The sequence below is a fragment of the Vicia villosa genome, unplaced genomic scaffold (assembly GCF_029867415.1).
Source record: "Vicia villosa cultivar HV-30 ecotype Madison, WI unplaced genomic scaffold, Vvil1.0 ctg.002054F_1_1, whole genome shotgun sequence".
NCBI classification, from domain to species: Eukaryota; Viridiplantae; Streptophyta; class Magnoliopsida; order Fabales; family Fabaceae; genus Vicia; species Vicia villosa.
In genome coordinates this window covers 256,346-269,273 of record NW_026705823.1, presented here as the reverse complement: position 1 = coordinate 269,273, position 12,928 = coordinate 256,346, and the positions used below count along the sequence as shown (strand labels likewise).

The 12,928-nt window shown below is 34.4% G+C and overlaps 1 protein-coding gene across 1 annotated transcript; it reads right to left on the bottom strand.

Annotated features, from left to right (window-relative positions):
• Window positions 1–4,760: 4,760 nt before the first annotated feature.
• LOC131637602 (uncharacterized) lies at window positions 4,761–5,492 on the bottom strand. Its single transcript, XM_058908199.1, has one exon. The coding sequence runs from the start codon at window positions 5,490–5,492 to the stop codon at window positions 4,761–4,763; it is 732 nt and encodes a 243-aa protein (XP_058764182.1).
• Window positions 5,493–12,928: the final 7,436 nt, after the last annotated feature.

Here is a 12,928-nt window from a genome sequence, read left to right as displayed (position 1 = left end):
GTATATATTTTTGAATTTTTCAAATGAAATGCAAATGGACACATAAAATGCGGGTCAACAATTGGGGTATGACACTCATGACCCTTATTTTAATACCCCTGATGAATTAATAGACGTAGATTTGATCGGGCAAATTTTGGGTACAACAAAGGGGACTGGAGTACTCTCGGATTGTGAGGGAAACCAATATACATCATTGTGTTCTTTACTTTTCCGCATTTACCGCTTTCACAAATCATAACCAGAAAAGAAAGTAACACATTTCTAAACTCTTGCACCAAACCAGAAAAATAAGAAAAACAAGTATTCAAAAACCGGATAAATATTCAAAGTTCTAATCCACCCCCCTCTTAGGCACACTCAATAAACTTACACTCATGAGATGCATGCTTCTTTACTCTGATTTATGCAAATGTATGCCTTATTTGTTTAGTATAGAATTGGGGGTGTTACATTTTCAACTTTGAGCAATTGGCAATGCAATTATTATTATTATTATTATTATTATTATTATTATTATTATAATTATAATTATTATTATTATTATTATTATTATTATTATTTGTCATTGTTTATTTATATGGCAATTGTTAAAATTGGGACTCAGTGTCATTGGGACCACTGTGCCTATGGTCGACACTAGTTGGAGTTCGAGGCATGATTATATTTTTGAGCTTGGCATCTTTGGGACCACTATACCGGTGGTCGATGCCATATTGGAGCTGAGGTATGATTTTAAGCTCGGCGTTGAAAGAGACCACTGTGTCGGTGGTCGACGCCATAATGGAGCAGAGGCGTTGTGGTTTGTAAAACCATGCAATTTCTTTGGCTTTAATGCATTTGAGAGAAATTGTTAAGGGCTGACAAAGAAAATAGCAGTTGGCTGTAGGATCACATTGGCATGCTAACTCCACACTAATGACTAGTTAACGAAGTCCGTAGTATTTGTAACCGTGGAAGGTATCATGTAAATAAAAGATATAATAATCACCATGATTCGATACTACTTGACTTTTTTTGGATGGAGTCATATTCAGATATTACACCTGGAATCATGCATTTCTTAAAATGTAGCCGCATTTTAAGAAATTAGTCGTTAACCCGAGAGTCGTTTTCAAAATGTGTTTTTAAATCTAAAATAACACAATTGATTTTGCCCAAGATGGAGAATGTTAGAATTATTTAATATTTTATGGGCTACAATCAATTGTTATTTAGTTTGTGAAAAACGGGTTAGTCGTGATTCTGATGGGGGTGCATAAATAGGCTCGTTTATTGGTTAAGTAATCTTTTTAATTAAAGCCTGAGTATCTGAAACCTGACTGGTGTGGGCAAAAGTGTGGGCTTTAAATTTAAACTCTTGGCCCATAATGGGTAGGGACTAGGGTTATATATATTATTTGGCTTGGTCCCCTCTGTAATCACGAAATTAGAAACATAACTGACGGCTCCACAACTTGCCCCATTGAGAGTTGTGAACGGGAGAGTGAGATACAGAAGAAGATCTGGTCACTCATCTTTTCAGGATTCAAATCAAGGTAAAAAGAACGATAACCCTTATTCCTAAATCATGTCTACAACAAGTAAGTATTGATGTTCTAATTTTTTCGCTTAATACCTTTAATTGCTCCAATATGGAATTTCTTTCCATTAATTTTATCGATCAAACTTTTGTTTTCCGATTGGATCTCTATTTTGCTGAACCCTCTGCTAAGTGCGAACTTCATATCTTCCTTTCATAAGAGAGGTAAGTATCTTCGACTTGTGTTGCATTTGTCAATGATTTTTAACAATGGGAAGTAAGTACCAACAATAAAAACATATGAAGGAAAACTTTGATACAAACAAAAAAGATATTTAACAAAACATTACAAAGGATTTTTGATTTTTTATTCAATGTTGTTTTGAAGTCCAAACTACTAAACTCACAAGATACATATTTATGGAGTTGAGTTCAAATCAACAATAATCACTAAATTAAACTATATTGCACTATTACATCTATCAAATTCATAGTAAAATAACTATCTATAACCATCTGGAAAATCCATTAAACCCTTCCCACCACACACAATATGTGTATGGAGAGATTCTTCGAGACTGTTGAATCGTCATAATTTCAAATATGCATTAATTGTCACCACTCTCTCCATCATCTCCAGGAGATTTGTCGAGACCGTTGAATCGTCGTAATTTCAAATATGCACTAATTGTCATCACTCTTTCCATCATCTCCGACGCTTTTCTTAAAGCATACATTGTCTCTATTGAAATCATGTGATGTCATTCCCTCCGTCTCCAAACATAAAACACGCCATTTCAATTTTCCCAATCATCTTCAATGACAAAAATTCTTTCCTTAAGTGTTAGATTTTGTTCTTCAAGATGTGTAATGTGTAATTCCTATTCATCTACTCTCTTCTCTAAACTATTTTCACTTGGAAATATCATCTCAAACCTCCTCAAATCAGTGTTCAATCTATTCTCAACTTTCAAATGTTCACTGCCATTGTTTTCTTCCTCTTCGAAATTTTCTTTATCTGACCAGACACGAATTAGGCCTTTCATTGTACCGTATCCGTTAGCTCCCCACTTTTCCTTTGCCATCTCCATAACCCCCTCTGTCGACGGTGACAGTCTTGGCATTGCCAAGATCGTCGGATTCGTAACACATGAAGACATTTGAGAAGTTATGCCGCCGGATTTCTTTGCACGAATTATGAACAACGTAGTATTGCGCGGTGCAAACGGAGCAGAGATACGTTCTCCTCCGGTGAACCTCCTCTTTGGAAAACCGCCGAACCTCTTCGGTGAATTGGTTAGTTTCCGAATAGTTACGGTTTACAAACGTGCTTGCGCAGCGTTTGTCGTTGCATTTCTCGAGTTTTTTTCGTTCCAGTTAACCTGGCATGTGTAATTCACGGGACACGGCAGATGGCAGTTGACTGTTGGAGAAAACACGACCGAGTTTTACGGCATGTAAGGTGGTTGGCGGAGAGACGAGGCAGCGTAATTTCGAGAGGTTTGATGCAAGATCTGAAACTCATCTATCATTATTTCATTCAAGAAAAATAACTGCGCCTAAAAATTTTCAAAGGAAAATTAGGTGACGAAAACATGAAAATAAAATGGGTTAAATGCAATTCACCCCCCTGCCATTATGGCGTGTTTCAGATTTGCCCCCCTGAATCTTTTTTTTAAGAAGACACCCTTATAAAAGTGTAAAGCCAGTTTCACCACACCCTTTTACTATCAATGTTGAGTGGGCTTTGACTGATTGGCTGACGTGGCAAAGGAATAATGCTGACTGTGTTATCTTCTTAAAAATAAATAGAATTCTAGGGTTTTCTTTCTCCCCCAAACTGAATAATTGCTCGTACCATTCAATTCCAGCCCTGTGCTTACCCTGTTCTTCCTCGTCCATTCAATTCAATCATCGCGGAGTCATGGTTGGATGCAATTCACACGCGAGCACGGTTGGATCAGTATCATCGTATGATTTGCCCAGTTGTGGGTGTGGTATAACGATGAAGATGTGGAGAGCCAACACAGTGCAAAACCCCAACCGAAAATTCTGGAAATGTCGAAGCGCTGGGGTGAGTATGTTTATCTCATCATCTAATTTTGATTTTTCTATATGCTAACTCAGGTTCCATCTCATTTTGTGTAGACTGAGAATAGTTGTGAACTATTTCTATGGGATGATGAAATTGTCGAATTCAACAAAGGAGAAACTATCATTTCACCATTTTGTAAGAAGTGTGATATACTACAAATGAAACTGGAATCATAGTCAAACAAACTGGAGAAAGTGAAGATGAAGGTTGAAGTTCAGAAAAGGAAAAATATGCAGCTATCTTGTTTTGTGTTGTTTGATTGTTGGTTTTATTTACAATTTCATGTAATTTGTCTAATTTAGTTAGGGTTGAATGATGTAATTTTCGATGATGTGTAATATACTTGGAAACATGTTTTTAATGGAAGGAGTTTGATGATTTTGTCTAAAATTTGGAAAGAGTTTGCTGATTTTGTTAACAGTTTAATTTGGTTCAATTTGCTGAGGAACGTGTATTGAGAAACACTACTGCATAATTGAGAAATAACCAAAAGCACAAATGTGGATAATTCAAAATCATATAAAACTAACACTAATGCGTACTTGATTCATTACCAATAGCACAAATGTGCATAATTCAGTTAATACAAAAAGCACAAATGTGCATAATTTAGTTGATACAAAAAACACCAAATGTGCATTATTCAGAAAACCACTTGGATTGACTTCTCTTGGCTTGCCTTCACTTGGATTGCTGCATAAGATTGTTGCATTAAAGGACTCAGAGATATTATTCATTAAAACATCACACCTAGGATAAAAGCTAAAAGCATGCTTACACCAAGATTTAGTAGGCACTCCCATTAGCCATGCCCAAGCTTGTGGATCTACTGCCTTTAATGTAGTCATCTTCTGCAAGAATGCTTGATGGTATGTTGCCTTGGCTGCTCCCATCATTAGATCTCTTATAAGTGCTCCTCCACCAAACTTTTTCTTGAAATTTGCATACAAATGCCTTAAGCAAAGTCTGTGCTCAATTCTCTCAAACATTTCTTCAAATACAGCCACCAAACCCTGCAACAATGATAAATAACACATAATTAGTTTAAAAACAAAACTAAAAGTATATAATTAAATGTTGGAGGCAATACCTTTTGCTGGTCTGAGATAAATACATATCTATTCTCTATTCCAATATCTTCCATTAACAGCTGTATAAACCACACTTCCAAGATTCTTTTGTTTCTGTTTCAACAACCCCAAAGGCCAGTGGAAAATATTGATCATTGGGGTCCCTTCCCACTGCTATCAACAACTGACCTCCATATTTAGTCTTTAGATGACAGCCATCAACCCCAATAAAAGGTCTACAACCATTTATGAACCCTTTTTTACATCCCTCAAAACATAAAAAGAAAGCACCAAACCTTGGTTGGATGGAAGGTGATGGTCTCTCAATGTTGACCTTTATAGTGTTTCCAGCACTCACCCTATGCAATTCAGCTTCATACCTCCACAAATTTGAATATTGCTTGTCTGCATCCCCTTCTATCATTTGTCTTGCTATCATTTTTGCTTTCCATGCCCTGCCCACAGTGATACCCAATCCATAATTTTGCCTCATATCTTGAATAATATCACAGATCCTCAAGTTGTCACAATTCTGCATTTTCTTTACAACTGCCTTGGCCACCCACTTTGAATCTGCAGTTTTGTTATCCAAAACCCTAGCACATGTGTGGGTGTCCTTTATAGTCTTAATTGCATAAGTGTGCTTGTGGCCCACTTTGGAACAAAGCATTAAAAAACCACACTTGGACTTACATTCAACTCTCACCCTATATCCCTCATTTTTTATGAATGTTATTTCCCTCCCATTTAAAACTGTCCACTCACGTATAGCCTCCCTAAAGTCATCTAGGGAAGTGAACTCCATACCCTACTTAAACTTAAAATCCTTTGTAAGTTGTTCTTTCTTAAACTTTTCAAACTTAGGCTTTTTGTCATCTTCTGAGTTATCAGGGTCAGAACTATTAAGCTCTTCACTAAGGTACTCCTCCTCATCATCATCATATTTCTTCTTCTTTGGACATGGTAACAAACCTGCAATGACTGGACCCTCCCTAATTGGTACAGTGACATCAATACCATCAAGCTCATCAAACCCATCAACAATGGCAGTTGTCCTTTCATCCTCACTATCATTAAAACCTTCAACAACCTCTTCATCACTAACCTCTAAATCAGCCACAAACTTAGGGCAATTACCAACTACACTTGGATCATGTTCCACAAAAATTTCCCCATCCACTTGCATCGCACAACCATAAGCAGCAAAATCATAGGCATCCCCATCATTTCTAATCTGAAAGTAATTAGGGTCTATGTCTAATATTTTGGTCCACAACCTAAAAGAACCTTCTAAGTACCCCCACTCAGTTACTAAGTTAAGAACATGATGCATTGTCCAGTCATCTATATGTTCCCCATAAATCAGAGTAGAAACACCACCCTTGTAAATCGTTTCACCATCATTATTATCAATAAACTCTCCTCCATGTCGAAACACAACATTAAACAGTACATTGTTCTGAAATGTTAAACGTAATGTAAGAAAAAAGTTTACAAAACCATGGTAGAAGCAAGTTACAGACATCGATTAATGGAACTAACCTCTGAACATTCGCCGTTGCCGTCCATTGATTCGTCTTCCTCCACTTCGTTGTGCTTCCAAGTCGTCTTCTCCAACCCAAACAATGAACCCTAACTTTTCTAATTCACGGGGGGTAAACCTAACATAAAGACTTGTTCACAAATTTTATTTTTAAAAATTATTCCTTTGCCACGTCAGCCAATCATGCAACGCCCAGTCAACATTGGTAGTAAAAGGGTGTGGTGAAACTGGCTTTACACTTTTATAAGGGTGTCTTCTTAAAAAAAAGATTCAGGGGGACAAATCTGAAACACGCCCTAATGGGAGGGGGTGAATTGCATTTAACCCAAATAAAATTTGTAACGGAAATTGGTGACTAAATTATGATTGAAGATTATTCTGTGATAATAAAGTGAGTAAACGGTGAATCAATTGTGATTGTGGAATCACATTCTGTGATGATAAAGTGACTAAAAATATTCATTATATATTTCTAAATTAAACACTAAATTTAATATTACTAATTTTTAAAATATAAAAATACCTTATACATTTCTATTAAAATATTTATTATAAATAAGAATATGATTGGACTAATTAGGAATTTAAACTTGACCCAGTTCTCTAGTCATTTTCCTATTTTATATCAAACAAAATTGAGATAAAATAAGAGAATTATTGTTTAGAGAGTCAAACACTCAAACTTTCTATACAATATTTCATGTGATAGAATTTTGAATAAAAAAAATTTACAAAAGTATATTAACTCTTTAATTAACTTTCTATAATACTGCAAGTTTATGATAATATCAAAGTAGTAAAAAATATTTTTTTCATTCTTGTTATTTATTTTTAACTATAAAAATTTATTAAAAAATAGTTTATAAATTTAATTATTTTTTTGAAAAATTCTTCAATTATATTATTAGTTGTATTATTTTTAAAATTAAAATTAATATTGCTAATATATTTTAAAAAAAGTATCTAGTAATACTAATGTCAATTGAAAGTATGTTTTTCACAAGATATATGTTGGACACAATGTATGAGACAATTTGTATAACATTATTATAATTGATTAATAGATACTAGTAAATGAATCATTAAGCAATAAAGAACACAAAAGATTGTTAGCTCAGTTCGGTGTAAGTTGTAACGTCACCTACGTCTGGGAGGCTTCTAACCCAAGAAAGGAAATCAACTCTCAATAGTAAAAGTACACATAGTCTTTGATTAACAAATACTGTTTAATGCCTCTCTTCCTAGTACTAACCGTGAATTTCTATCCAAGACTCCCTATAGAATGACTCCACTCCTAATAGTCAGAAGGACCAATGGGCTTACTCTGAACTCTCCCAGTTCAAGACTGCTTTCCTAATACTACCCTTGAAGATTCATTCAGGCTACTCCTAAATAAAAGACTCCTCTCACTTTCACTCAAACATTTTCCCTATGTTTGGACAATTACAATATGATTGAATGGTGAAACAATCGTAACACACTAATACTATGTTCTCAAGCTTATATAATTAGTATCTTCGAACAAATTATTACAACAAAAACAATGATTGTACTAAAACAAAATTCTCCTAATGAGTAGATATTTTCTTTTGAGGTCTAGGTCTTCACAAAGGAGATGAACTCCTTATATAGCCACAAAAGTCCAGCTCCAAAAGCCCATCATGAATTTCGATTGGACTTCTAAAAAGTACAGAGTGATCAATCTTCAATAATAATGATTTCCAATCTTGATTTATCACTCTAAATAAATTTGAATCTCTTGATTATTCTTGCTTTATTTGATTTGGATTACATCCTCAAAAAAACACATGATCAATCAAATCCTTATTTGGAAGATTGAGATCCTTGATTGATACAAATTAATTATTCCACATGCAATCTTATTTAAATGAGATCTTTTCCAAATCCAAACTCAAGCTAGCACACTTATATCTATGATATAACAGAAAAGGAATAAATATTAAAAGGACAAGATATGCTTTAATTTATCTTGCTCACCAAGTAACAGTCCGAGACAGATGTCTCACAGATTGTTGGAACATCTGGCATGACATCTGTCCACGTAACAAAATTCTAAATTTTGAACAAATCAAATAAAATCTTTACTTTATATAAAACATAATTATAATTTCTCAAGTAAAGGATTCAGAATAAATCTCTTGCAAAAACTGAATCACACTCTAAATCATCTTCTATACAGATTGGAGATTTTCTCATCAAGCGTAAATTTAAATCTTATAATTAAAAGCAAATCCAATAAGATCTCTTCATGGAATATAAATCTTCAATCAATATCTTAGCAAATCAATTTCAAAATAATATTGGGTATGAAAAATTTGAACCAAATCTTCCTTCAAAGTGTCGCAGCCAAAAAATTACAGAGTCGCCAATATATTTTACTCATTCCTAAGGAATAAGGGAAATATTGATAAAAATCCTACAGGAAAGGATAAGAAGGTCATCGCAACTGAATAAGAGTTCGGAAGTTGGTTAAGTGAGGGGAAGGTGTTTGGCACCCCTCACTTGTGTTGTACTCAACGGGAACCTCCTATAGCTACGGTCAAGTGTTTGGTTAAGGGATGTTTGTTTAAATATTTATTTCTTGCCAAAATGTTTTAGCTACAAAGAAACGTTAAAATGGGAAGATAATTAGTTTTAGGTTAAAGGTCTCGCCTTGGTTTTGCAACCATGTGCCTACGTATTCTCATCAGGTGAGAAAGTTAGAGTCAACGTAGTTCGTAGTTTGGTTGGTTGGTTACTTTGATGGTGTAAGAATGTAATGAGTGGATTATTTACAAGTTGGTTGATAAGTGGTCTTTGTATCGTTTTCGTTCATTATTTGCATCGCTATTTAATCGTTTTTTCGTTGTATTTCCCTTCATTTCTTTGCTTTATGCTTTGGTTTGTAGCTTTAGTCTATTTCAGGTTCAAATAAGTTTTCTGGACGATAAAAGGGCAAGAATTTGAAGAAATACGAAGAATCGTGCGAAGGACAGATTCCTCCAGTACTAAAACCAGGGCTCTGTTACGGGTGCGCGTAACGCGTGTTATGGCCCGTAACAGGCCCAAGACTTGGTTCCCCCTTGATGTCTTCACCCATACAAAATCCAGAGCTCTGTTACAGGTGCCCGTAATAGAGGCTCGTTGAAAGTTTTGATTTCTTTCCTTTTTTGTCACTAGACATCTATTTTGGTACTTTGAGGTATTTTGGGATTGTCCTTTATGGCATTTAAAGTCTAGGATATTCATGTTTTACAATTTTGGCTATTTATTTAGTTTTGAGAGAAAGAACAGAACCGATTTTTATCGTAGAATTCTTGAAACCTTTTTGAATACTTTTATAAAAGTCTCCCTTGGAGCAAGGGATCCTCTTTACCATTTATTGCAATTTTATTCAGGTTATTACTATTGTTATTTTTTTCTCTTGCTACTATTATTATTGTTATTATCATGTTATTGCAAATTGCACCGTCGGTGTTATTTCTTACTATAAGTGAGTAGTTTCATAAGGATGAAGGGTCATGAGACCTAACTCTTAAGCCATCTATATATATATATATATATATATATATATATATATATATATATATATATATATATATATATATATACATACATATATATATATATATGATTTATTGCTTATGAGAATCCAAATGCATTTATTTTACAAACCTGAGTTTTTATAGTTCACCCTTGTTACAAAAGTAAAAGACTTCTCAGGTATCGATAATGATTCGAAAGAACTTGTATCGATACCCAATAACAGGTTTCTAAACAATCAAATTCGACGATACAAAAGTACTCGAATAAGATTGAGAAATGCTCCATTTCTATAGCTATGCAAAAGTAATGACCTTCTAAATAACTCTGCGCGAGCGAGAGTCGACGAGCGTCTTGTTTATCGAAGGTAGGACAACACGTTGGCGAAAGCAAGTGTTGTCCATATTTATCTATTTTCTATAAATTATACAAGAATTCTCATAGAAAAAGTAATTCAATTACACGGAATTGGTAGAGAAAGAGATCATGACCCCGAATCCTGTTTGTCTTAATTAATTCCAACTTTATCTCATTTAAGCTGTTTTCAAAATTGCTATTCTAAATAAGCTGTTTTGACTTAAGTGGTTTTTTACTTAAGATTTTTTTCCCAATTATTCGATTGCTCTAGCTTTACAAAGTTAGGATAGAAATTGGTACTTAACAATTGGTCGCTAAGGTTTGATATTTTTACTACTCTAACATTTGCCGTACACTTGCGGCATGACATTGTTGTGTAAAATTGTACCGTGTGTAAATCAAAATTGGTGTAAATGAGTGTCCTATTTATAATGTGAAAAATTAAGTTAAAATTTGTAAAAAGAGCATAAAATCAAATTAATCATAATCAATTAAAATAATCAAATGCCCAAAAAAAAAATTATTTGATATAAGATTTATGATTATATTTAATCAATCATATTAGTTTTTTTCCTAAAATTGAAGATCACTATCCTAAAAATGAAATACCTAAACAAGGAACAAAATCATTCAAAATAATTTTTTTGTATTTTATACTTTTGACTAATTTTTGCGTTGAATAGTGCATTAAATGAAAAAAAATCAATTTTTAAAAAATACCTAATTAATAAATACAAAAAAATTAATAATAGAAATAAAAAATAAAAATTTTGTGACTTTGCAAATAAAATATGAAATTCTGGTGTTTAGATCTCATATGTCCTAAGAGATGGCAAGACAATGATCTCTAAACAACACACAATGACAATGTATACAATAAAACAGGGCAGAAACTTAAAAGAACACATGTAATTGTCCACCCAGTTCGGTAAATAACAATACCTACTATGTGAGCTACCAAGCCAGGGATAAGTCCACTATGATAGTATCAGTTTGAAGTATTATGCAAACAACCTCCAGTTTGAAGGATAGAAAAACACTTAGAAAGGGGGGTTTGAATAAGTGTAGCTTTAAAAACTTGACAGATAAAAATAAATTGCACAGATATTTTTATCCTGGTTCGTTGTTAACTAAACTACTCCAGTCCACCCCCGCAGAGATGATTTACCTCAACTGAGGATTTAATCCACTAATCGCACGGATTACAATGGTTTTCCACTTAGTCCGCAACTAAGTCTTCCAGAGTCTTCTGATCACACACTGATCACTCCAGGAACAACTGCTTAGATACCCTCTAAGACTTTTCCAGAGTCTACTGATCAACACGATCACTCTAGTTACAACTTGCTTAGTTCACTCCTAAGACTTCCTAGAGTATTCTGATCAACCGATCACTCTAGTTCCTTACAACTTAATGTAATTCTAAGAGTTTACAAATGCTTCTTAAAAGCGATAATCACAACTGTGATATTTCTCTTAATCGTTTAAGCTTAATCTCACTAATATATTACAACAGCAATGTAGTGAGCTTTGATGAAGATGAAGATTCTGAGTTTAGATTTGAGCAGCGTTTCAGCAAGTTTGATATAAGTTGTTTTGGTGCAGAATCGTTAACCTTGCTTCTCATCAGAACTTCATATTTATAGGCGTTGGAGAAGATGACCGTTGAATGCATTTAATGCTTTGCGTGTTCCGTACAGCATCGCATTTAATGTTATACGCTTTTGTCAACTAACTCGAGCCTTGTTCACGCTGTGTCTACTGACGTAGCCTTTAATAGCTTTTAACGTTCCTTTTGTCAGTCAGCGTAGCTTGCCACTTGTACTTCCTTCTGATCTGATGTTTGTGAATATAACGTTTGAATATCATCAGAGTCAAACAGCTTGGTGCATAGCATCTTCTGATCTTCTGACCGTGAAGTGCTTCTGAGCGTGATACCATCTTCTGAGCTTCAGTGCTTCTGATCTCATGTTCTTCTGATGCTTCCATAGACCCATGTTCTGATTCTGCTTCGACCATCTTCTGATGTCTTGCCAGACCATGTTCTGATGTTGCATGCTGAACCCTTTGAGACAAAGCTTCTGAGCGCTGAATTATGCGTACTCTTTATATATATTTCCTGAAAGGGAAATTGCATTGGATTAGAGTACCATATTATCTTAAGCAAAATTCATATTATTGTTATCATCAAAACTAAGATAATTGATCAGAACAAATCTTGTTCTAACAATCTCCCCCTTTTTGATGATGACAAAAACATATATAAATGATATGAATTTGCGATCAGAAAGAATAGACGGCAAAAGACAAATTACACAGCTATAGCATAAGCATATGAATATGTCTCCCCCTGAGATTAACAATCTCCCCCTGAGATAAATAATCTCCCCCTGAAATAAATACTCGAAGAACTTTAATAAAAGACTTCCCTGATTATTTCGGTAGAGACGATCATATAAGCTTCTGTCTTTAGAAAATTCCTAGCTTCTGACTTCTGCTTCCATTGGACAGCTTCAGAACTAGAATTTCTTTAGATCCTTAGAACACTCACAGCTTCTGATTCCTGCTTCCATCTAGGACAGCTTCAGAACTTGAATTTCTTTGATCTTCTGAACATTCACAGCTTCTGATTTCTGCTTCCATTCAGGACAGCTTCAGAACTTGAATTTCTTTGATCTTCTGAACATTCACAGCTTCTGATATCTGCTTCCATTCAGGACAGCTTCAGAACTTGAGTTTTCTGGATCTTTAGAACATTTGCAGCTTCTGATTTCTGCTTCCCTCGGATAGCTTCAGAG

Coding starts and splice junctions, on each gene's coding strand:
- LOC131637602 (XM_058908199.1), bottom strand. CDS start 5,492: ATGGAGTTCACTTCCCTAGATGACTTTAGGGAGGCTATACGTGAGTGG.